A 23,792-nucleotide genomic window follows, 5' to 3' on the forward strand; every position below is an offset into this window, starting at 1 on the left:
CATGCCACGGCGCATTGCTGCAGTAATTCAGGCAAAAGAAGCCCCAACTAAGTATTGAGTGCTGTACATGCACATACTTTTCATGTTCATACTTTTAAGTTGGCCAAGATTTCTAAAAATCCTTTCTTTGTATTGGTCTTAAGTAATATTCTAATTTTCAGAGATACTGAATTTGTGATTTTCCTTAGTTGTCAGTTATAATCATCAAAATTAAAAGAAATAAACATTTGATATATATCAGTCTGTGTGTAATAAATGAATATAATATACAAGTTTCACTTTTTGAATGGAATTAGTGAAATCAACTTTTTGATGATATTCTAATTATATGACCAGCACCTGTATATATATATAAAAGCAACCTGCCGTTAAAGGGACAGCTCACCTAAAAAAGGGAAACACTGTCATCATGTTGTTCAGTGACTCTCTCTTTGCTTCTGTGGAGCACAACAGGGGCATTTTTGAAGAATATGTCTAATATTGTAACAATAGTATACTAATAATAAAATAGAATTAATATGTAGTTGCATTCTTGCATTATAAAATAAGTCCGTATCATATGTGCAATATATAGTCTTCTGAAGCCATAACATGCTTTATGTATCTTTGCAAAAAATTATAATAACTATTTAAAAATATAAGACAAGAGAAAAATGTTGGTTTAGATGGGACATAACATGTCATATCTCATAACAAGGGCACACGAGTTCACTGCTAAGTAACTGGTAAACACTCAGGGCTCTTTCTCAGGGTATTTTGAAAGCATTTTAGATCGTTTCTCTTTCATTACACATCTGGAGTCACATAGGGTTCATTTTGAAAGCATGTTCAGTACAAAATGAATTGCTTTATTTCACACTATTGAGAGCGTGCTGATGGACATATGACTGCTGCTGAGAAATCAACCATTCTGAACAGAGATTATGGCATTTAAGAGTAGAAATTAGAAATCTGGCTTCAGAAGAAGAAGAAGTGTTTTGTCAGTGTTTGTCTGCTTAAACATTCTGCTAAACATCTCCTTTTGTGTCTCACAGAGAGGGAGAAAAAAAGCATTAATTCCCTTTAAATGACCACCATAACATCACCAACACAGCTGCATTATTATAGCAAATAACAGTATGTCGAACATCCACGAGAGCAGATGAGAGGCTGATGGCGTCCAGGAGAATGTCAAGAGGTTTGTTTGCTTCCATCTCTTCATGAGCCTTCATTGGCTTGGTAGCAAATTGGCCACACAAACTAGGTCATGATGTAAAATTGATTAGTTGTGGTCCAATTTTTTTAATGTTTCATCACATTGATCTGTGTACATAATTGCCACATAATGGGAGTCCCATGGATCGAGACTCCTCTGGACCGAGCATTTTATGTTTGTTTATTGTGACAGCAATTTCACATTGTTCAGAACTAATATGAACACTGATAAGGATGAAGTGAAGTTAACTAGCGTCTGAATGTCCCCAGAGACTGTAGCGGTAAGTAACGCTGCATTCAAGAGAGAAAGTATCTCTGAGGACTTGTAATGGAGATCCGTCAATATTTAGAAACATTGTATTACAGACACGATCGATTGCGGTCAGTGCAGCATAAACGCTGTTTAAAGTTTACAGTGGTTGTCGGGCTCATGGGAATGGAGTCAACAACATCAGAGTAGATAAAGCATCAAACGTATACAGAAGAATGTATCTAGAAGTGCAAAGTGCTTTATGATTGATTTTTCGGTGCACTTTTGACCATAAAGAATAGAAAATATTTATGACCCCGGACTGTCAGCAGACACACAACAGCAATAGTGTTTACATTTAGCATTAAATATGCATCGGCATTGAGTTCAGCATTTTCTTTTTCCTGTCTTTCAGGCCTTGGGAATTCAGTCATGCTGAACTTTAGAGACTGAAGGGATGAATATGGAAGAATTTGCCTCGACTCACACAGGACGCCAGACTGTGACTTTGTTTCTTTCTGTAACAATAGAAAGCAACTTTGAGCAACTTCCATAGAAGTTTTTTTTTTTTTTTTTCTCCAGAAAGCTATTAACTCAATTAATGCACAAAGAAAAAGAAATGTATATGAATGTGCCCATGGAAGTCATTTTCAACACAAAATGTTGCCATCAAAGGGACGCAGCACAGCAGAAAAAGGTTTTGTGTTTGTGTAAAGCGTTGAGTCATCCAGCATCATTCACCAGGCTTAACTCCACAGCAAAACTGCTTCATGTGTGCTTGTTTGTCTTAAATGTTTTTGAGTAGGAGGCTTATTGTTATTTTTAATCATAGAGACAGGAAATATGGGGAGGAAAGTGACCATGACTTTAACTAATCATGAATTTATAGGGTATGCAGTAGCACAGTGGTGTTACAAACCACTAATTGATTTGCTTTTTATTACCGATAATTACATTTGCTTATATGATATGCTACTGTTCAAAAGTTTGTTCAAAAACTGATTTTTTTTTTTTTATTTATCAAGGATGCATTAAATTGATCAAAAGTGACAGTACAGACACTGATAATGTTACAAAAGATTTCTATGTCAAATAAATGCTGTTCTTTTGAACTTTCTTGTTCAACAAGGAAGCACGGTTTCCACAAAAATATTGTGCAGCACAACTGTTTTCAACACTGATCATAATCAGAAATGTTTCTTGAGCAGCAAATCATCATATTAGAATGATTTCTGAAGATCATGTGACACTGAAAACTGGAGTAATGATGCTGAAAATACAGCTGCACATCACAGAAATTAATTACAATTTTAAAATATATTTCAATAGTAAACTGTGGTTTTAAATTGTAATAATATTTCACAATGTAACTGTTTTTACTGTATTTTTAATCGAATGAATGCAGCCTTGGCGAGCAGAATAAACTTCTTTCAAAAACATTTGAATGGTAAACTTTTATGTTTAAATGTTTCATTAAACAGCAATATTTATGAATTACATTCTATTTATTATATTATAACAATAATCTTAAATCATGCTAATAAAAAGATATATCCCACCACCACCAGTAACCAGAGGCTCAATAGTCTCAAATGTGGTAATGAGAAAGATCATGAGGGATAAAACAGCCTCAGGTTGGGAAAGTAGCCAGCTCTATGACAGTGAGCCTTACAGCAGCGGCGTCACAGTCTGAGGTGAGCATGAGAACGACTAATGACTCATGCATCAGCACTCCATTCACTTCTCCATCTCTCCTGAGCAGCACAGACACCTCACAGAGAAAGAGAGCAGGAGTTACAAAACTGCACTTATGAAACCTTTACATGCCTCTGCAGTGCTGTGCTTCAGCAAACCACTAATACACATGCATTAAAACTGAAATGTCTGATTGTGACAATGTCTGAAATATGGCATGGAAATAACTCATTCTATGTCTTCTGTGAATATGCTGAAAATCAGTTCTACACAGCTTGCTTAAAGTGCACACAACACTTTTTGACTGCAGAAGGATTAAGGAAGGACTTGTTATAGGACACCACAGTAAAAGTAATGAAATCCAAGCAGTCTGTGATGCAAACAACTGCTGTCGTGACCATAATGCAAGTACACATTCAGCAGCTACATGAACATCACACTGCCTGAGGATGTGCGGATGTCTTACAGGGTTGCCAGACTCATCAGAGAAAAACAAGGAACACTTCCGTTTTTCTTGTTAGGAAACTATGGGAAACTCTCCATTTCATTACAGCACATCTGAGACATACACGACTGACTATATTGTAAACAAAAATGAAAAGCTACGCAGAGTGTAGAAATGAAAGTGCAGATGAATGACTAATTATGTGCCATATGCATTTGAGATCCAATCAATGTTTGATCCAATCTATGGTTTCGGGAAACACTGAATTCAAGAATTATGTTGGTCACAATGAAATCTGTGACCATACTGGCTAACAATGCTTTTCTCTAACCTGAAAAAGCCATAGTGGTCAACCATACACTTGTGAAAAAGAAGTGAGCTTAGCACTTGTAGTGCATTTGTAATGTGCACCAAATGTTTAGAGTATGTAAAAAAAAAAAAAAAAAAAAAAAAAAAAAGCCTGTACTTGCAAATAATATAATATGAATGAAATAAAAGGCCACTTGTTTATATAGAGACACTTTCATGCCTGTTTCTTAACACACTTAAGTACACTTTTAAAAAGTGTGCCTTGTAATTAAGTCAACGTAAAAGTTTTACTTTAAAATACATTTTAAATCATGTTTTAATAATCTTTTGTTGTGCTTGTTGTACACTTATTTTGATGTGTTGATTAACATACTAAAGCACAACTCTAGAATCAAGTGTGTTATTCAGTATTACATTTCAAGTTAATATATTTTGCATTTACTAAATTGCAGCTTCATCATGTGTTCGTCAAATGTGTAACTACTGTATATTCAAATACATTACATTCAAACTAGAAATGACACTGAAGTATATTTTAGTTTATCATAAATGGTTATGAGTACATTCAGCAGTACACTTTAACCATAATTCAAGGACAATATAATTCTGAATTTACATATAAAGATGCACTTGAGTCAAAAAACACTCTTATTAACTGTATTTAATATAAACTATTACACATTTTAATTGAAATGTAAATCACATTCAGTTAAGTGTCTAAAAACATTACATTACATTCAGTTTGCACTTCAGTATATTATTTTAAAGTAGATTATTTCCATAATAAATAATCTTTTTAAAAGTATGCAATATAGTGTACTTCTTTTTCACAAGAGTAATTGAGTTTGAAAATGTTTGCTCTGCAAAACATTTAATCAGTCATATTTTGAAGGTGGATTTTGCTGTTGCCTGGAAGGATGAAAATCCGGATAGTTGAGACCATAAACATCTCATATGTACTGTACGTTGTTGTTTTTCAACAGTCTCTAAATGATCGCACAATCAGAGGGGACTGACGATGAGTCCTGACTCATGACCTCTCTGAGTGTGTTGTTTTTCTCTCAATCTCTCGTTCTCGCGCTTCCTTTGATGTGTGGGTGAGCGGCAGCTACATCCGTCCTGCTGGGCATCAGCATGCTGCCCTAATTACCGCCCAAAATGAGGGAAAAGCTCTCCATTCCACATGCAAAACATCCTACATTTTCATGCTGTATGGCTTAACATATTCATTACAATATTTTTTTCTCTGATTGGCATGTTGAGATCTAGGCAACATATTATTTTGGAGATATCTTAGAGTGCAAAATTGTACATTTTGCAGAGTATTGGGTGGGTGTGTTTTTTTCAGTGTGCGTATTTTCGTGTTATTCAGTTCTGCAAGCATTTAGGTCAATGTGTGCATCATTCATGAAGACACTTGCAGCAGTCAGGACTGCATGGCTGATGGCTCTTAACTGTACTCCCTTAGGGCCATTTCAAATTAGCATGGCATGGAAATAAAAAAGCATAGCATATGATTGAATGACATATGGGGCCACATATGGAGGTCAGTAAACCCAACCCCCAAACACACATGACCGTATGGGATATTCTGTGGTTCACAACTGGTTTGAATAATACAGGAACAAAATCGTAAACACAGATAACCTTAAACTGAAACTCTGTGGTGTATGAATGAATTAATTAATAGTAGAACAGTTTTATTTATTTACCACAACAATCCATCAGGTGACTTTGGAAGAATTGGAATATAGTGCACAAGTCATATAGATACTTTTATTCTTTTTTGGGGGGCTTTTGCATCCATTTTTGGAGCTTGAACACTTCAGTCCCCTTTATATTACATGGAAATGTGCAATAAAGAATTTTTTTCTTCTTCTTTCGTTCCACACAATAATGTAAAATACAAAGTGAGGGTGAGTAAATAATGACAGAATTTCACATTTTTGGCTGAAATATTGCTGCTTAGTATTAGTTTGCATTATTTTGTTCATGGCTTTCACAGTTTAGGCCCTTTCACGTGATCAGTCCATGTTGGCATCTGTCTAATTTGGCTAACTTCTATTCAAGGCAAGGCAAGTTTATTTATATAGCACATTTCATACACAATGGTAATTCAAAGTGCTTTACATCAAAGGAAGTAAAATAATCATAAAATATAATCACAAAAATAAAACAAGGAATTAAAAAAAACTTTTTAAATGATTTAAAATTTGATTTAAAATTAATTTAAAACAGTTAAAAATAGGAAATGATTATATGTAAAATACAGTGCAATCTGTTCGGACATCGCACAGTGCTCATTCAGTAAATGCACAGCTAAACAGATGAGTTTTGAGTCTGCATTTAAATGTGACTAATGTTTTAGCACACCTGATCTCTTCTGGAAGCTGATTCCAGCTGCGGGCGGCATAATAGCTAAAAACAGATTCCCCTTGTTTTGTGTGAACCCTTGGTATTTCTAACTGACTCGATCCTAATGATCTGAGTGGTCTGTTAGGTTTATATTCAGTGAACATATCTGCTATGTATTTAGGTCCTAGGTCATTGAGTGATTTCTAAACAAGTAAAAGTACTTTAAATTCAATCCTAAATGTAACTGGAAGCCAGTGTAAGGACCTGAGGACTGGTGTGATATGCTCAGATTTTCTGGCTCTAGTCAGAATTCTGGCAGCAGTGTTCTGGATGAGCTGCTGCTGTCTAATGGTCTTCTTGTGAAGGCCGGTGAGGAGACCATTACAATAGTCCACCCTGCTGCTGATAAAGGCATGAACAAGTTTCTCCAAGTCTTGACTGGAAACAAAACATCTAATTCTTGCAATGATTTTGAGCGAATAGTATGCTGATTTAGTTACTGCTTTGACATGACTACTGAAACTAAGGTCTGTCTCCAGAGTCACACCAAGATTCCTGACTTGATTTTTAGTTGTATGCATTCACCTTGAGAACTTCATCTTTGTTTCCAAATGCAATGACTTCAGTTTTTTCCTTGTTTAACTGAAGAGATTTTTGGCTCATCCAACTGTTAATTTCATCAGTCCATTGGCAGAGGGAGTCAATCGGGCTGTAGTCACTTGGCGATAAGGCTAGGTAAATCTTGGTATCATCAGCATAGCTGTGATAGGCAATTTGATTCTTTCTCATTATTTGACTTAGGAGTGGGAGCATATACAGGCTAAACAAGAGCGGTGCAAGAATTGACCCTTGTGGGACTCCGCATGTCATGGACGTCCACTTAGACTTATGCTCTCCTAGACTAACCTCTTTCTTCTAAGTATGACCTGAACCATTTGATTACCATCCCAGAAAGCCCGACCCAGTTTTCCAGTCTCTCTAGAAGTTGGGAGAGACAGACAGAAGTATTCAGTGAGTACTGAACGCTTGAATGGATGCACAGACTTCAACATCAACAGCAGAAGAGATCAAAAACATTTTCTCCTCCTTTTTGTGATAAGCCTGTTTATTTTGTTATCCTGTCTATAAATGATTATAGAGTCACTTTTTATCATTTTCACTGAACTGTTTTTTTTCCCTGCAGTCTGCAATCTTTAAGGAAAAACTACCAGTGAAAAAAGTCCACCCTCTGTTGTCTCTCACATCAAAATCCACACACATATTTGTTTAGAGCTGTTTTTGGAAATGTTGCTTGATCTGTGTGGATTTCTCTCCTGGTTCAGACCAGATGACTTTTTCATTGGAGGAAGCATTATTATGGATTATGGACTCATATTTTACTTGAAAGCAAAGATTTGAAGTTAATAGTCTTAATGATGGATTTGTTTCTTTCAAACTCACAGCTTTTCACTTCTCAAGATGTTAACTGATGGACTGGAGTGTTGTGGATTACTTGTGGATTATTGTGATGTTTTTATCAGCTGTTTGGACTCTCATTCAGACGGCACCCATTCACTGTAATGCTAAGTTTCTCCAAATCTGTTCACATGAACAAACAAACACATCTACATCTTGGATGGCCTGAGGCTGAGTACATTTTTAGCAAATTTTCATTTCTGGGTGAATTATTCCTTTAATAGAACAGATAGGCACCCCACCTTTCCATCATAACCCATTGTTCTGGTTTGTTTTGCATCCTTTGGTTTAGGCTGACTGGTGTGCATCCAAAGAAAAGAGTAGTAGGCTTGCATGCCAGTCGTTTCCCGCCGTCTCGTTTCTCAAGAGCTGTTGGCGTCTGAGCTAATCTGCTCTCTGGAGGCGTGTGCAAATGTCGATTTAATGAAGTGTGGAGCGTCTTGAGTGATGGCTACAGTTCATAATCTCTCTGCTCTTTCAAGCCTGCTTTTGCGAGCTGGTCAGGGCAAAAACAAACAATCAGAGGTCCCGCCTTCCGCTGTCACTCATCCAAACCATCCAATGGGAGTGAGGTGTGTCACAGCCCTGGGAATCGACTGGCTGACAGTGACATCATAATTCTGCCCATCGTGGTGCTCAGCTTGGGAAGTCAGGGAAGGCTCTGCCTGGTACTGTGTGGGAGGGGAACCGGAGAAGTCAGTAATCGGAGTTTGACTACAAGCGTGTGTATTCGGTTTTACAAATAAAACTTTACAGTTACAGTACACACTATAGTTATCATCCTTGGTGTAAACGGGCCATCTGTTTTCCAAACCGCTTGTCCTATGTAGGGTCACGGGGAGTTTATTCAAAATATATATCAATAATTGACAATTCAAAATAACAAACTATAAATAATATAATCAATTAAAAGGATTCAATACGAATCAATAAAAATATCAAAAGGACTTCTATGTAAAACATGTCATTTTGAATTAATTTGGTAAACATAACCTTTTATGAAAAAGATTTAGTTTAAGTGATTCAATACGAAAATTGGTCAGTGGAGTGACTGCTTATTTTAGTTTTCTTTTAATTAGGTGAAACAACATGTAACACCACTGAATACAGAGCATTCCAGGCAATCCTTAATTACATTTATTTTAAAAATGGTTTAACATGATCTTGATGCATTAATATAAGCAAAGTAGGTTTAATACAATACTGATTTTTTCTTTTTTTTGTGAAATTTCAATTAATTAATTAATTTTTTTTTAAACGCAATTCTACACCAAAAAAATGGAGTAGGATTTACTTTGAAACAATTTTCGCTCATTTCGTAATGTCTAACACATTTCACAAATAATTACAACCAAACAGCAAGTATCAAATGTATTTAGAAGTGAAATTAGTAAGACTGAAATTATATTTTCCTGTAAAATATACTCCAATAATATTTGTTTTATTTGCAACCTTAAAAAATCATTTTACCATGTAGGCTGTATGGCTCTGTCCCGCAAAGCTCTGCACATACACAGTGAAACTGAAGCTTACTTAAGACTGATGGGACATCGGTGACCTTGCGCAGAACTTGCCCAAAGCGCAGCACACAGTAACCCCCTGCTGTCGGCCAGGTGGCCACGTAACAGCTGCCTCAACATCGTACGCTAGTCACAGACCGACCGCAGTGACACTGGATGGGAACCAAAAGCGCTTGTAATCCCCCCACAAGCCACCAGATCTGACTCATTCCTATTGTTTTGGGATGTACTAAGAACTTCTATGGGCTTCCACGGCGTAAACAAACTCGAATAACTGTTGTCTCAGCAGTACTGTCTTCCACAGCGGCTGTGTAGAAATGCTCTACCCCTGCAGATCCATTTGGCAGGTCTCTTAACCTCCCTCTTTAGCACCATTTTCTCAGTCCTCAGGGGAACATGCAGGCAGGTGCCTTTTTATAGTCCTCCTTTTTCTGACACTTCCCAGCATGCCTCAAATAATGTCACAGGACTCTCATTTATTTATGTCCCGATCCTATACACAGCTTTAATAACAGAGGTCAGAACATATTATAATGCAAACAGGACAGTGGATACAGAGTCCTTGCAGTAAAGTCATTATCACAAATTACACCCAGACAGGTTGATCAGGACCCCGATGCCATGTGAGGACAACTTGTATCATACTAAAGCAATGGTTAATTACCCGATAAATAAATGCATGGACATGAAATGTTGATTTGAGTCTAATGTTGGGAATCAATTCATAGGTGCACAACTATTTCATGGAGACGCTGCACAGCTACTAAATGATAGAAACAGAGCTGTGAGATTGCAGACTGAATGTAATGCAATGAGATTGTATTGTATTTTTAAATGCTATGTTGAAAACCAAAAAAGAACCGTACACACAAAATGCTGAAAGAAAAAGTAAAATATTGACTTCTTTTCAGATTTTTGTTTATGACTTTTTGCACCTTCAATAAACATTTTCAAAATGCCCAAACTAATATGAAAAAAAATGTCGATTGTACAAGTTCTCTGTGGTCGAATTAGAAGTAATGCTTCTCCCACACGTTCGATTGAGAACTACAGTTGTCTCTACAATGCAGAGACATAATACATGACTTTAGAGTATGATTTTAAACTAGACATAGTAGAATCCTGTCCCAACTTCGTAAACAATACAATGGACTATAGCCAAGAAAGTGTGCAAGGAGCACTTCCTTAAAAATGCTGCCACTCATTTAATTTAATTGCGATCTCCATTTTAATTTCCATTAAAATCAATGAATCTCTTTACACTGCACAATTATTCTCTTATTAACACTGTCTACAGTTTGTTTATTACAATGAAAGGATTTGCGAGTTTGTACCACTCAGCAGTCAGCACTGAACAAAACTGGGGCATTTTGAACAATGAGTGAATTCTGAATTAAAACATCTCTGATTGGCCATTGCGTTCAAGAAATCAACAGATACTGCTCAGATACCAAAGGAACGTCTGCAAGAAGATCGCTTTCATCTGGAAAGCATCTGCTGTATATAAACATCTGATAGATGTCTTTAAGATTTACATACATTCTAAATCATAAACATCGTATGGACATCTTCTAAACATCTATGTGACATCTGATAGGAAACGTCCTGTAGACGTATTGCAGATGAGCAAATGCTCTAAAGAATATGTCTTGCAGATGTCAAATAGACGTCTCTGTTATGTATGTGTGCAATCAGGGTACTGATTAATAGAATAAGAAGACACAACTCATTTTCATTTTCACTAATTTTTTTCTATTAATCAGTGTCCAAATCTTTAAAGAAGTGACCACATTTTCCGTGTTTCATTTTTGTTAAAAACTATTCCACTATTTAACTATTTGGGCTGATTTGATTGTACTTTCAGACGGTTTGAAGGAAATGGAGCTGGCAGGTCTGTGTCGTCCTCAACCTCAGCACTAGTGAAGCACACTCATTACTAAAGCAGTGCGCTTACGTCTCCCTCCTGCATGCTCTGGATTAATCACTGCTCTGAATATTCACTGCAAAAATCCTACAATGGCTAAATATAGATGGCTGATTAATAAAACATGAACACAAATGAGGTGGGGGGGGGGTCTTAATCTAATAGTCCTAAAATCGGTGGAACATTTAAGAGACTCATCCAATGAAAATAAGGGAGAATCAGTGGGGTAGTCTTTGATGTGCAATCAGAACTGTTCCAATAGCTTCCTGTCGATTAGCGGAGGAGGATAATCTAGCTCAAGACACCCTGGAGCCCCTCTGGGGACAAAGAGACTGATCTGTGACCAGCTCCCCCATCCCAAACACTAACCATCTGCAGACTTCAAACGGGGCTAAACTGATCTAAGATCAGTATGGAGGAAAAATGTCAGGAAGATTTTTACACTTCCTGTAGAAAACATGAGTGGTGATTGTTCATGCAAAACCTTCCAGTGCACTGATCACATGTTTGCCAGGGGTTTGCTGTATAGTTTTCCAAGGTGTTCTGGTGTTGTACAGGTGTATATGTGTTGTATAGTGTGTTGTTTTTTTTTTTTTTTTTTACCAGTAAAGTCAAAAATGTTCACACCAAGCCTCTGTGATATTTAGTCCCTAAATATGATTCAATAAATAAATTATTAAATAAATGATCAATGAAAAAAAGCAGGTGAAAAATACAATCACAAAACAGCGAAGAAAACAAAAAACAACAAATCAACACAAAGAAAACAGACTTTATTCAACAATTCCTCTCCTCTTTGTCTCTCCAAATCAGCGTAGTGCCATTTTGACAAAAATGAACAGTACACAGGTGGCGTACGCTCTTCTGTATCAGCCGCGCCACAAGGATATGTTTTTTACATGTATTTACGCTTTGGTTTGAAAGCAAACAGCGCATCGGCACAGCGCGGCATACTTTCCTGGACCTTGACACTGTTATTTATTTGTCAGTCTATGGGACAGTCTCAAGCCTCCATGTTTTCATCCAAAATATCTTAAATTGTGTTCCGAAGATGAACTAAACTTTTTATGAAGGTAATACAGTAGCAAAACTCGAGAGCTTGTTGATCTGAATGTGAGAACTTGTCATATTAACATTCGTATTTGTAAGTTTAAATTTACACTCACAGCTCTGATGTGAAAAGCTGAATCTTTCAATTTGCGCACACAGACAATGATCAAAATACCCGTGTTTTGAAACTTAAAATTACATTCACATAAAGAAAATGGCATACACAAATGTTTACGACATATTTACTTTTGCACTTTACTTCAGTTTCGCTGCACAACGTCAAGTCTGCACTTACAAGCTCTCAGATCTGGCAGTACAAGTTCAAATCCTAGCGCTCTGACTTCTGCTACTCCTTTTGCAGTATTCCTGTTGCAAAACTCACTTGTGCACTTGTATATGCAGATGTGAGAGAGCAGAGCCGTGGGCGGGGCTTTGGTACAAATGAAGACATTTTATTGGTCGATGCCTGACCAATGAACAACGCCAGCCATCGCTACTTGCAGAGAAAGAAATTTGTGTTTTATGCATATGTATCAGTTATTTGTAAAACACTGCAAACTATTTTCACTAAATATCCTTAGCTTTTACAGGATTTTAAGACACTAGATTCATCTTGTCATTCAGGTATTATCTGGTAGACAAATAATGCAACATCTTTCATATGTGTATCCTATTGCATATTGCAGAGTAAACTCGCTGTTACCATAACAGACAATTGACACATGTTACAATCTTTGAACTCACCGCCACGTGGTCACATGCTTCATGGAGCTATAAATCTAGTTACTAATCAAATCGCGCTGTTCAATATCCAAATCCGTGTTTGAATGGGAAAAACAGCATTTTAAATCGAAACAGACAGCAGTTTCACTATATCTGCAGCGATTTCTAGTAATTATTAACACATAATGTGCATTGATTGTGCATGGATGACTACGCTGACTGCGCTTTACAACAGCATTTTATTCTGGGGAATGAAACAGCATTATGTTCTCATACTCCTTGGCAGTCAAAAGTGATCAAACACCTTAAGTGTAACTTTTAACCAATAAAATAACTGTACATTTTAGCTCAGTCCTGTTTAGATAATTTGAAGAGATTATGGTACTAAACAGGGGTGTTGCACAAGATCCCAGGCCCTATGTATAGGCAGTCTTGATGGGCCCCCATGAAAATATCCAGGTAAAATAAAATATATTCCAGACTTTTCAAGGGCCCTCTCTTCTTTTGGGGCCCAGGTAATCAGTACTGGTTTTACCCCCAGTCCGACGCCCCTGGTATTAAATAATATGCGCAATAATTATGATCCATGAATGACCATTTAAAATATAACATTTTCTAATATGCTTATTATTTATATTACAATAAGTGTAGTATTTAGGGTTAAAATAGAGAAAGTGTTTTTAAATTCCAGTGCAAGGAGGCAATTTGGCAATTTAGAGGCATTTGGTGGCCAGAAAGATAATATTCATATGTAATGGCATTGTTTGACCACTAGATGGATTATTGATGTTTAATAAATACATGTATTTAGCTCTACTCTAGTTGCTCAAAACAGTATTGCTGGTCATAACTGCTTATTTTTTAGGTTTTGCTTTTTAATATACATTTAGACATTATCAAACACTCGATTTCTTTTTCTTTTCTTTTTTTTCTTTTTTTTAATGTTGCATTTAAAAAGGTTCATTACTGACAAGCAAATTAGGAATTTAACCCAATGAAGAAGTTTAAATTATTTTTACAAAAAAACAAAACAAACAAACAAAAAAAAACAACAGAGTTATGTTGCAACTCTGGTACAGCGAGATGAAGTGGGATATACATATGAAAGATGTTGCATTATTTGTCTACCAGATAATACCAGAAGGACAAGATGAATCTAGTGTCTTAAAATCCTATAAAGCTAAGGATATTCAGTGAAAACAGTTTGCAGTGTTTTACAAATAACTGATAAATATGCATAAAACACAAATTTCTTTCTTGGCAAATCGCGATGGCTGGCGTTGTTCATTGTTCGGACATGTTCATTCGCACCAAAGCCCCGCCCCTGGCTCTGCTCTCTCAAATCTGCATATACAAGTGCACAAGTGAGTTTTGCAACAGGAATACTGCAAAAGGAGTAGCAAAAGTCAGAGCGCTAGGATTTGAACTTGTACTGCCAGATCTAAGAGCTTGTAAGTGCCGACTTGACGTTGTGCAGCGAAACTGAAGTAAAGTGCAAAAGTAAATATGTCGTAAACATTTGTGTATGCCATTTTCTTTATGTGAATGTAATTTTACACATTTGTGACTGTTAATCTACAACTTCCAATTTAAAACACGGGTGTTTTGATCATTGTCTATGTGTGCAAATTGAAAGATTCAGCTTTTCACATCAGAGCTGTGAGTGTAAATTTCAACTTACAAATACGAATGTTAATATAACAAGTTCTCACATTCAGATCAACAAGCTCTCGAGTTTAGCTACTGATTTACCTCCATAGCTTTTACGGGTTTGGAACGACATGGGGGTAAGTGATTAATGACAAAATTTTCATTTTGCGGTGGAGTAACCCATTAACTACTCCATGGCCACATGGCTTCAACGTTTCCATCAATTATAACAACTATAAACACAATAAGGCTGTGAAAGTGACTAGTGAGTAGATGAGTTTACCTGTTTGGCGTGATGATGTTTAATGTCCTCCTCAACCTCAAAAACCCCACTGACCTCAGGACGATGGCACTGGAAGTAGTGCTAAAACGCAAATCGTTTGTGGGTTTTGGCCTACAACAATACATCACCCCTGCAGAACTCTATTACATACACAAATAATCAATCTGAGACATGTGAATGTTCAGTGGAAATTACAGTTCATGGCCTGTATGAAATGTTGCTTCAGCAGCTGATGAGTCAGACTCTACATCATGTCCAGTGAACTACACACAGCTACAACATTAAAAGACCCTTCAGTGGCCTGCTGCTACCCACCACAGTGTGGAGGAAGGGCTCTTAATGCTCCACAGTACTGCACTGACTGTTTGGGAGAACAAGTGACTAACATGACAATGTTTAGCTAGTGTGGGATACATCTGTGCAGCCCTAAACAATCTGTGCGACCATTCAGCTCTGAATCTCTCTGTTTGGACCGTAATACAGAAATGTGGCCCAAACATTCATGTTTCTCTCTTGTTAGGAAACCTCGTCATCTCCTCTCTTCAGTGTTCCTCCTGTACAGTATCTGTTTATCTCTGTCTTTTCGAATGAGGGCTTTGGCTCTGTTTCTCAAGAGGCGAGATCAAAGCCGCAGTGGGTGTGCTGCAGGGATGAAAGGCTTTGTTCTCACCAGTGAAAGAGACGAGGAGGCTTGGCCAGTGGCATCACTGCCATGTTAGCATGCTGCCAATATTCTGATGTGCACTGAGATGTGATTATATGGACTGGTGTGTATTTTAAGGGAAGAGATCTTCTCATCATCTGAGAAAGCACATACTGTACTGTCCAGTACTTTGGGACAGTACTGTCATGGTCTTGATCTTATCCAGTCACTACAGATACATTTTATGGTCTGTGCAGACTGGTGTATATGATCAGATCATATCATCCTTTTTTTGACTCAGACATAAAGGGCTTGGACTTGAATGAGCTTGTCTCAACTACAACACTGTTAACAAATGCTGGTTGGAGTGCCACAACATTGAGCTGCCTGTCAAATATTGTGTGCCTTTGAGGAGTTTGATTTGTGTGTCTCTTGTTAGTACGGTCATGTGGTGTGTTCAAGTCCTTCTGGCAAGGTCTTATTTACGAGTATTTACGACATCACTATGGTCGGAGCAAGATGGCAATGCACCTTTTCTACCAAACATTAAGCAAGATCTCTTAACTCTACTGTACTTCTATGAAATAATGAATAAAGAAAAGTGCTCTGGGAGTGTCTTTGCTTTTTGTATGCTTTTATTTAGTTTATTTAGTTTCATTATATCATAATTGTTCGATACTATAAAATTTTGAAATGTGACTTAACTAGTTTTATTGTAAATGAAAAACTAATGATTTCCTATATCAATTTTAGCATATTTACCATCAAAACTGTGTCTACTGTATTCTGCATATTTTCTCAATCACACTTTTTGGAGCCGTTTATAATCATATTGTAAAAAGGTTTTTTTTTTTCAACATGACTTGAACACACCAATAGTGCCATACAGCCAGTTTGAAAAGTTTGGTCCATTTTGCAGCTAATTAAGGCCAAGAAATGCCCACTTTGATATGTAAACCGACAAACCTGAGTTTGTTTTGCTTTTCATTTTGGAAGGCATTTAGGGGAAAATTAATTACACAGCAGAATTTCTGCTTGTATATATAGTTTCATCCCCACTAAATGTAAAATAAAGCTCTGAGTATCTTTTAAAGGTTATATTATGCTTTATTCAAAGCACTTCACTGTGCATAGATTTATCAGTATATGTGTTCCTGGTCAAACATGACCTCGGCATTGCAAGCCAAGCTGGACACTGTAAAAGTAAAAATGTGCAGTTTCATTTTTAAAAGCAGCTTTTGTTGGTGTAACTTCATTAGGTTAATTCAGTCATACTGAATAATACGTTTGACTTTAAAGTTGCCAAAAACATAACCTTTTTTTTTTTTGTTATTAAAAATAAATAAGCAAACCCAGCTCATGTGACAAAAGGCAATGCATTACTTTCCATAACAAGTATCTCAGTAATGCAATTAATTACTTTTTTATGGAGTAACGCAATTTTATAATCAATTAAAAAAAAAAAAAGCTTTCCCCAACAGTGGTTACTTATGTTACATCAACTTCACATAATAAAACACAAGCAACAAGCAGCCCTCAAACAAACATACCTGTATTAGTTACAAGAGGATATAAATAAGGTTTTGACTACATTGACTACAAGGTTTTGACGCTGATTTTACCACAGTAACATACCACATCATTTGGGAAAGCGTGCAACAGTTAAGTAAGCGACTATGTAAACATGCATTAAGCCGTTGATGTGTTACTGGGCCGGTGTGATCAGCCACGAATCCAAGGATAAATGTGCACCACCTGTTTGTGTCCAAACAGAGAGCTTTCAACACATTTCAATCACTAATCCCACAGTAGCCTTCCACGGTGAGAAGTTTCCACAGAAGTACAGAAATGCAGAAGTACGTTTAGAAGTAATAAATGTTGATAATCACAAATTTCAGAGATAAACATAACCAAGCAAATATTTACTGCAGCAGATACAAACCCATTTTCACCACTACAGAACTAGTCAGAAGCAACAGCTTCTACTATCAGCTGCTTTCTCATGTACTCTTACTAAAGGAAATGTGTATTTTGGCACTCAACGACTGTACGATTGGAAAGGATCTTTGTGGTAAATTAGGCCTGTCTCAGCTAATTGTATTCATCCCCTCTAATGAAGCCATTACAAACACTTTGCTACAACTTGAAGTAATAAAGGCTCATCCTTCATTCAGTCATCCTTCCAGCTGCAGGATGAATCACAGTCTAGTGCATATTACTCAATGCATCCAAAGGTCAGTAAAAGACATGATTCACAGCTGCAATTAGTAATGTGTGCTGCTGGGCAAATGCAGAGGACACTGAAGGTAAAAAGACTGGGCAAACATGTCGCTAAATACTAAAACGAGCTCATCATGTTGGACATTTCAGGATGTGCATCCATCAGTCACGGGGAAGCCCGGCGCGTCACAGCAGCATCAGCACCAGCACCAGCACCGAACACAGGATGAACAGCACAGTCTGCATGCCACTGAGCCATTTCATCACCAGCATCAGCAGCAGCAACAGTGGGCAATGCTGGGATAAAGACATCCAGTCATGCCAATATATTCTCGATAGACAGCAGCTGCTCCGATCCCTCCGCCATGTTAAAATCAGATGTCCGAGCAGTAAAGAGATACGGATTTTCTGTATATAGATCACTCACCTGTGCCGCTCGTATAAACGACACGCGCGTCGCTGAGGATGCTCGGGTCACTTTGAGATCTTCCTCTCTGCACAACGCAATCTTCTGATCCATCTGATGTGGCCATGGAGGTGAGAACAGACGCTAATACCCAGAAAAGCCGATCTGCGTGTGGGAATATGAGCGGCGGCGATGGACGTGATTCAGTTTGACAGCTACAGCAGTATGGGGTGTGATAACTGAACTTACCATACAGCAGCGCTGGAGGAGGAGAGCCCGCGTGCGCGTGCACGTGCGCGTGCTGATGGGGAAACATGTAATTGCTTATTTTGAATATTATGAAACATATAATAGGTTATTACGGGATCCTTCGTCAGTTTTACAGGTGAACGTGTATTAATAATTGGCATGTAATACGATCGTTGTTATTGGAAACGCGTTGAAGAGAAGAGTGTTACAGTGATTTCTCAGAGGAACTCCAGAATCATGAACCTGTGTCGCCCTCCTGCGGCTCTTTGTGATAGTGGATGATGAGAGAAGAAATACAGTCTGATAGAATCGATCAGATCAGACTGATTCAAAGCGGTTTTTACATTTTCTTTTGATCAACAGTTCCCACCAAAACTCAACACACAAGGCAACATGCTGTGGGTGTTCACATCGGAAAGAGAGACTCATATTCTTGAGATATTCTTGAGATATTCCCATTAAGTTAAAAACATTTCAGATTGCTGAACACTCGAAACGTCCAGTTTTTAATTTTTTTGTAAATGTCTTTCTTATGCGAATGGTATAGAAAACATAAGGGAATTCAATGTTCCATTCTATAATTTTGCAAACAATAAGGGAACGTTGTTTTTGAATGCTCTCTAAACTTTCTGAAAGAAAAAAAACGCTAGATGAATGTCCAACTAAAACATTAAAATAAATAAATAACAAAACCCTCCATGAACGATGCATAAATAATGCTTTTGTGAATGTTATTAAAGACCAGATATCTTTGAACAAATGTTCTATTAATGTTACTGGAACGTTTGTTCTTAACTTTAAGAGAATCTTGCCATAATTTTCTCTGTTACCTATAAAACAAATATTAAACACAAACATACAGCTACATAACAAAACAACAAAACATGTTAAACAAAACATATAGCTACATTACACACTATCTCTGTATTTATAAGCTAGCCTATGAATAAGGCCTACATATCCTGCTGAAAACCAGAAGAAAAAGTTTCGTGAATTTAGTTTTTTTTTTTTTTTTTTTTTTTTTTTTTCATGTCATTACATTGTTTAGAGCATAAGCAAAACAAATGGATTTTTTTTTTTTGGAAAATTATATTTTATTCATATGTTATGCTATGTCCTCTGTCCTCTTTTTTTTTTTTTTTTAATCACTAATCAATTTTTAGGTTTCAGGATTTTTTTTATTTTTTTTTTTATGATTCTCAACTATGTTATAAAAGATATAACAAAATTATTTGATATACCATTTAACTTTATGCAATATGTGTGTACATTTTCCATAAACTTTTATGTACAATACATACAGAGAATCGAAATTGCGTTACTCTCAGAACCCCCCCCCGGTGCAATCATATAACACTAACAGATATGAAAAAAAATAAAGCTGTTGTATCTCCCAAAATATAAATTTAAAGCAACTTTATGCAATATGTGTGTACATTTTCCATAAACTTGTTTTCCCAGTAAACACAATGTTATCTATATACTGTACCTAATTTGCACATTAATGTGCTGTTGGGACAGCATGATGAAAAAAAGAAGTGTAAAAATGGGAGTAATAATTGGCCAGGTTTATAATAATAATATCTAATATTTCACAAGAATATTGATATATAATTTATTTTCCTATTTATCTGTTGTATCTCCCAAAATGCATAATAAACATGCTCATAACACTAAAACCAATATCACTTTTAAACCCCGTAACAACATCATGTGTTGTTAATTTATGACAAACAGTTTCATAACAGGATGTCTTATTTTACTTTGAAACCCCGTAACATTTTCCTGTGTTGTTAATTTATGACAAACAGTTTTAAAATTAATCAGATTTTATACTAATACTATACTAAATACTATCATTTTTCCATAAGGATGTACCATTTTATCACTAAATTAATGTCAGCTATTTTTAAAGACCGAGCAGAGGGAGTGTTCATGGAGAAACTTACAAATATTTGGTATCTCTAAAGAAAAAGCCCAGAATGTGCTCTTTTCAGGACATCCAGACTTAAACTGGGGTCTCAGAGAAATTCACTAACATATAATGTCCTCTACAGAGACAAGCTCCATAGCTGTGCCCCAGGATATTTTGCAAAGATTCTGAAGATTTAAGAAAATTGCATATAGGCATACAAAAATGATTAGCATTTGACCAACAGAAACGACCACTAAGTTCGAACCGGAAATACCAACCTTCAAATCATGGTTCAGTTGAATCGAAGATTCAGAAGGATTCATTTCTCCCATTACTAGTGCAATCCTTTCCATCTCTATGCAATTACACAACAACATCAATAATTACCAAAAAAAATAACTAACTACGGCATTTAAAGAGTGTGACACGCCACGCGTACTCACGTGAACTTTTCGGCTCAAATGAATCGTTGAACGGGTTTTGAATCGCTTCCGCCCTCCACGCGAGTGTTGCCAAGTCCGCGGTTTTCCCGCGGAATGGGGCTACTTTAACACTGTTGTTGCCAGTTGAAGCGTCCCCGATAACGTGATATTTAGCCCCTGGGATGCCCAAGATGTGTATTTTACCTCCCGAAACGCGATTTTTAACGAGGACCCCCGCCTCGAAACGCGATTTGGCTAGTTTTAGATCAGCGAATGGGAGGGTTTTGTTCTGAAAACCTGGCAACCCTGTCATCTCCACACAGCTACAGTAAATATGGCTGAACGCGGTAGTGAATCTCGAGTAGATATTGTAGTAAACCATGTGTCTAAGTCAAGTGAAGCTGATCTCAGAAGTGTTCTGGTTACAAGTGTTTTGAATTTAGACAAGCTCGACACCGACCTGTACAGGTAAACAAATGACATTTTCAAAATATAATGGCTCTAAGATATCCTGTATTAGCAGTTCAGTACAACACAAGTCTGAACGAGTCATTTCACTTTCTGTGAATATATATATATAGTAGCTGCTAGTATTGAAGCCCCTTCCACACTAACAAAAAATACCATGTTTTTCTCTCTCACAGAGGGACACATCACTGGGTTCCTCGCACTAAACGCCTTTTCGGGGGCCAGATTGTTGGACAGGCTCTTGTAGCTGCAGCCAATTCTGTGAGTGAGCATCTCTATGCCCATTCACTGCACTGCTACTTTGTGAGAGCAGGTCAGTTCTAATTACATATAGGCCTATGCATATGGAAAGTTTGGTTTCCCTTTTATTGTTTCAACGCTTGTGTGTTTCAGGGGACCCAAAGGTTCCTGTGCTGTACCAGGTGGAAAGGACTCGGGATGGCCGCAGTTTCTGTGTGCGATCTGTCAAAGCCATTCAGCACGGCCAGCCCATACTGATCTGTCAGGCGTCGTTTCACATGCAGCAGCCGAGTCCCCTGGAGCATCAGTTCACCATGCCCTCCGTCCCGCCGCCGGACACACTGCTTACCATAGAGGAACTCATTCAGCACTACCTCAGGTCTCAACAAAACAATGTGCATTATTAACACCTGTTTGGCACACTTTTATGTGATTTTCGTTTTTTTTTTACAGCGATCCAAACCTGGCAGACAATACGCGACAGGGTTTAAATAAAATCCTTGCTGATGAAGTTCCTATAGAGATCAAGCCAGTCAACCCACCTGATTTTTATAGACGTGTTGCCATGGAACCGAAGAAATTATTCTGGGTGCGAGCGAGAGGGCATATAGGTATAATGAGCATGTCACCAACCACTTCTTTATAGTGAAAAACACCTAATGATGCTTTTGTGATAAGTGTCATGTAATTGATATGCCATCCAAATAGTTATGAAGGTAAAAGTGCAAGTGTTTTTCTTTTCAGATGGACGAACCTCAAATTATTATTATTATTATTTATATTATTCAGGGTTCCCTGAAAATACCAGGAATTCCCTTGAGAAAAAGAGAGCATCATTTTATGTAATTTTATAATTACTTAGGTTGTTTTTGAAATATGGTTAAACAAGCAATTTAAATATATTTTTTAATGTAATTTCTATTCAAACTTCTATATCATGTGTATTTGTAATTATACATTTGTAATGATTATGTTGTAATTTAGCATATTTGGAATTTCTTAACAAATGTTGCATCAAATAACACACTAAAGTTAAAATTCTGATTATACAGTATGTTACACGTGCTTTAGTATGTTAGTCAACACATCGAAATAAGTGTACAATAAAAGACTATTAAAACATGATTTAAAGTAAACCTTTAATTTTTCCATTAATGCAGTCTGCACTTTTTAAAAGTGTGCATAAAAGTCCTTAAAGTGTCTTTTAGTATACTTAAGTGGCCTTTTATATCATTAATATTACAAAATAGAAGTACACATTCAATAGAATCAAGCACACGTCTTTTTCACAAGGGTTTTAAACTGCTTACCTGGAAAAAAAAATTTAGTCTTCAAGTCTTGAAAATCCTCTCATGAACATACATTGGTTTTGGTTACACTCTGCTCTTACATATTATAAATATAGTTACATATTGGTGATTGCAATCTCTGAAAAATGAAAAGTGAATCTTTTTAAAATTCCTTGCCTAATAATCTTAATGTATCCCCCCAAAAAAAACTTGTTCACCCTTTTGTGTTTATTTTCGATGTTGACCGTCTGACTGTATGTCACATATTTCAGATTTAGTTGTGTGTGCTGTTTCAGGAGCTGGTGATATGAAGCTGCACTGCTGTGTGGCAGCGTATGTGTCGGACTACTCTTTCCTGGGCACGGCGCTGTTACCTCACCCACGTCACAGGGCCCAGTTTTCAGCCTCTCTGGATCATGCCATGTGGTTTCACAGCACATTCAGAGCCGATGAGTGGATGCTCTATGAATGCGAAAGCCCATGGTCAGGTCAGCAGCCGCTTCTCTGTCCATTCTCGTACATGTTTTCAGTCCTGCGCCTGATGACGTGTCTAGGATGGTCAGCAGTTCAATACATGCTGATCATAATAACTTGCTGTGATCTGTAGATGTTTTAATATTTAAGATACCTTTATTTCCTGTCAGGAGGCAGCAGAGGCTTCGTCCAGGGCCGCTTGTGGAGACAGGATGGTGTTCTCGCAGCTTCCTGTGCACAAGAGGGAGTGATACGAGTGAAGACGGTCTCTCAGAGTAAACTGTAGAGGATGGAAATATACTGTTAAATATGCCTTACAATAGTTGCAAGACTGACTTTATTGTTTCTTATATAACAACGCACAATCAGTGAGGCAGTGTAACAACACAAACCGGTTTAAATCCTGTTTAAAAATGTATATCATAATTGCAGAAATGACTTTATTCTTTATAGTCTGTCTGTGTTTAATTACACTTGAAGTCTTCACTGACACTAGCTCCGCTGTTATACACCGAGTTCTCAATCTCAATTTTTCACAAGTCTAAATTATTTGTATTATAATTTATAATTATTATCAATAAACATAACAATCTCAGGTTGTGTTGTACGTTTG

At 37.0% G+C, this 23,792-nt stretch overlaps 2 protein-coding genes across 2 annotated transcripts in view; one reads left to right on the forward strand and one right to left on the reverse strand.

The window, feature by feature from the left end:
* Positions 1-18,657, reverse strand: part of LOC109101242 (phosphatase and actin regulator 3-like) — a 65,761-nt gene extending 47,104 nt beyond the window's left edge. Inside the window, exon 1 of the mRNA XM_042765872.1 lies at positions 18,144-18,657. Coding sequence (XP_042621806.1) covers positions 18,144-18,438 — 295 coding nt within the window. The 5' untranslated portion in view covers positions 18,439-18,657. The remainder of the gene's footprint in view (positions 1-18,143) is intronic.
* A 2,285-nt stretch (positions 18,658-20,942) lies between these two features.
* On the forward strand, positions 20,943-23,772 carry acot8 (acyl-CoA thioesterase 8). The gene is made up of 6 exons (XM_042765874.1): positions 20,943-21,176; positions 21,353-21,489; positions 21,570-21,795; positions 21,870-22,027; positions 23,002-23,193; positions 23,350-23,772. The coding sequence occupies exons 1-6, from the start codon at positions 21,043-21,045 to the stop codon at positions 23,463-23,465; spliced, it is 963 nt and encodes a 320-aa protein (XP_042621808.1). The 5' UTR covers positions 20,943-21,042; the 3' UTR covers positions 23,466-23,772.
* Positions 23,773-23,792: the final 20 nt, after the last annotated feature.

Source organism: Cyprinus carpio, chromosome A11 (genome assembly GCF_018340385.1).
Source record: "Cyprinus carpio isolate SPL01 chromosome A11, ASM1834038v1, whole genome shotgun sequence".
Taxonomy (NCBI): Eukaryota; Metazoa; Chordata; class Actinopteri; order Cypriniformes; family Cyprinidae; genus Cyprinus; species Cyprinus carpio.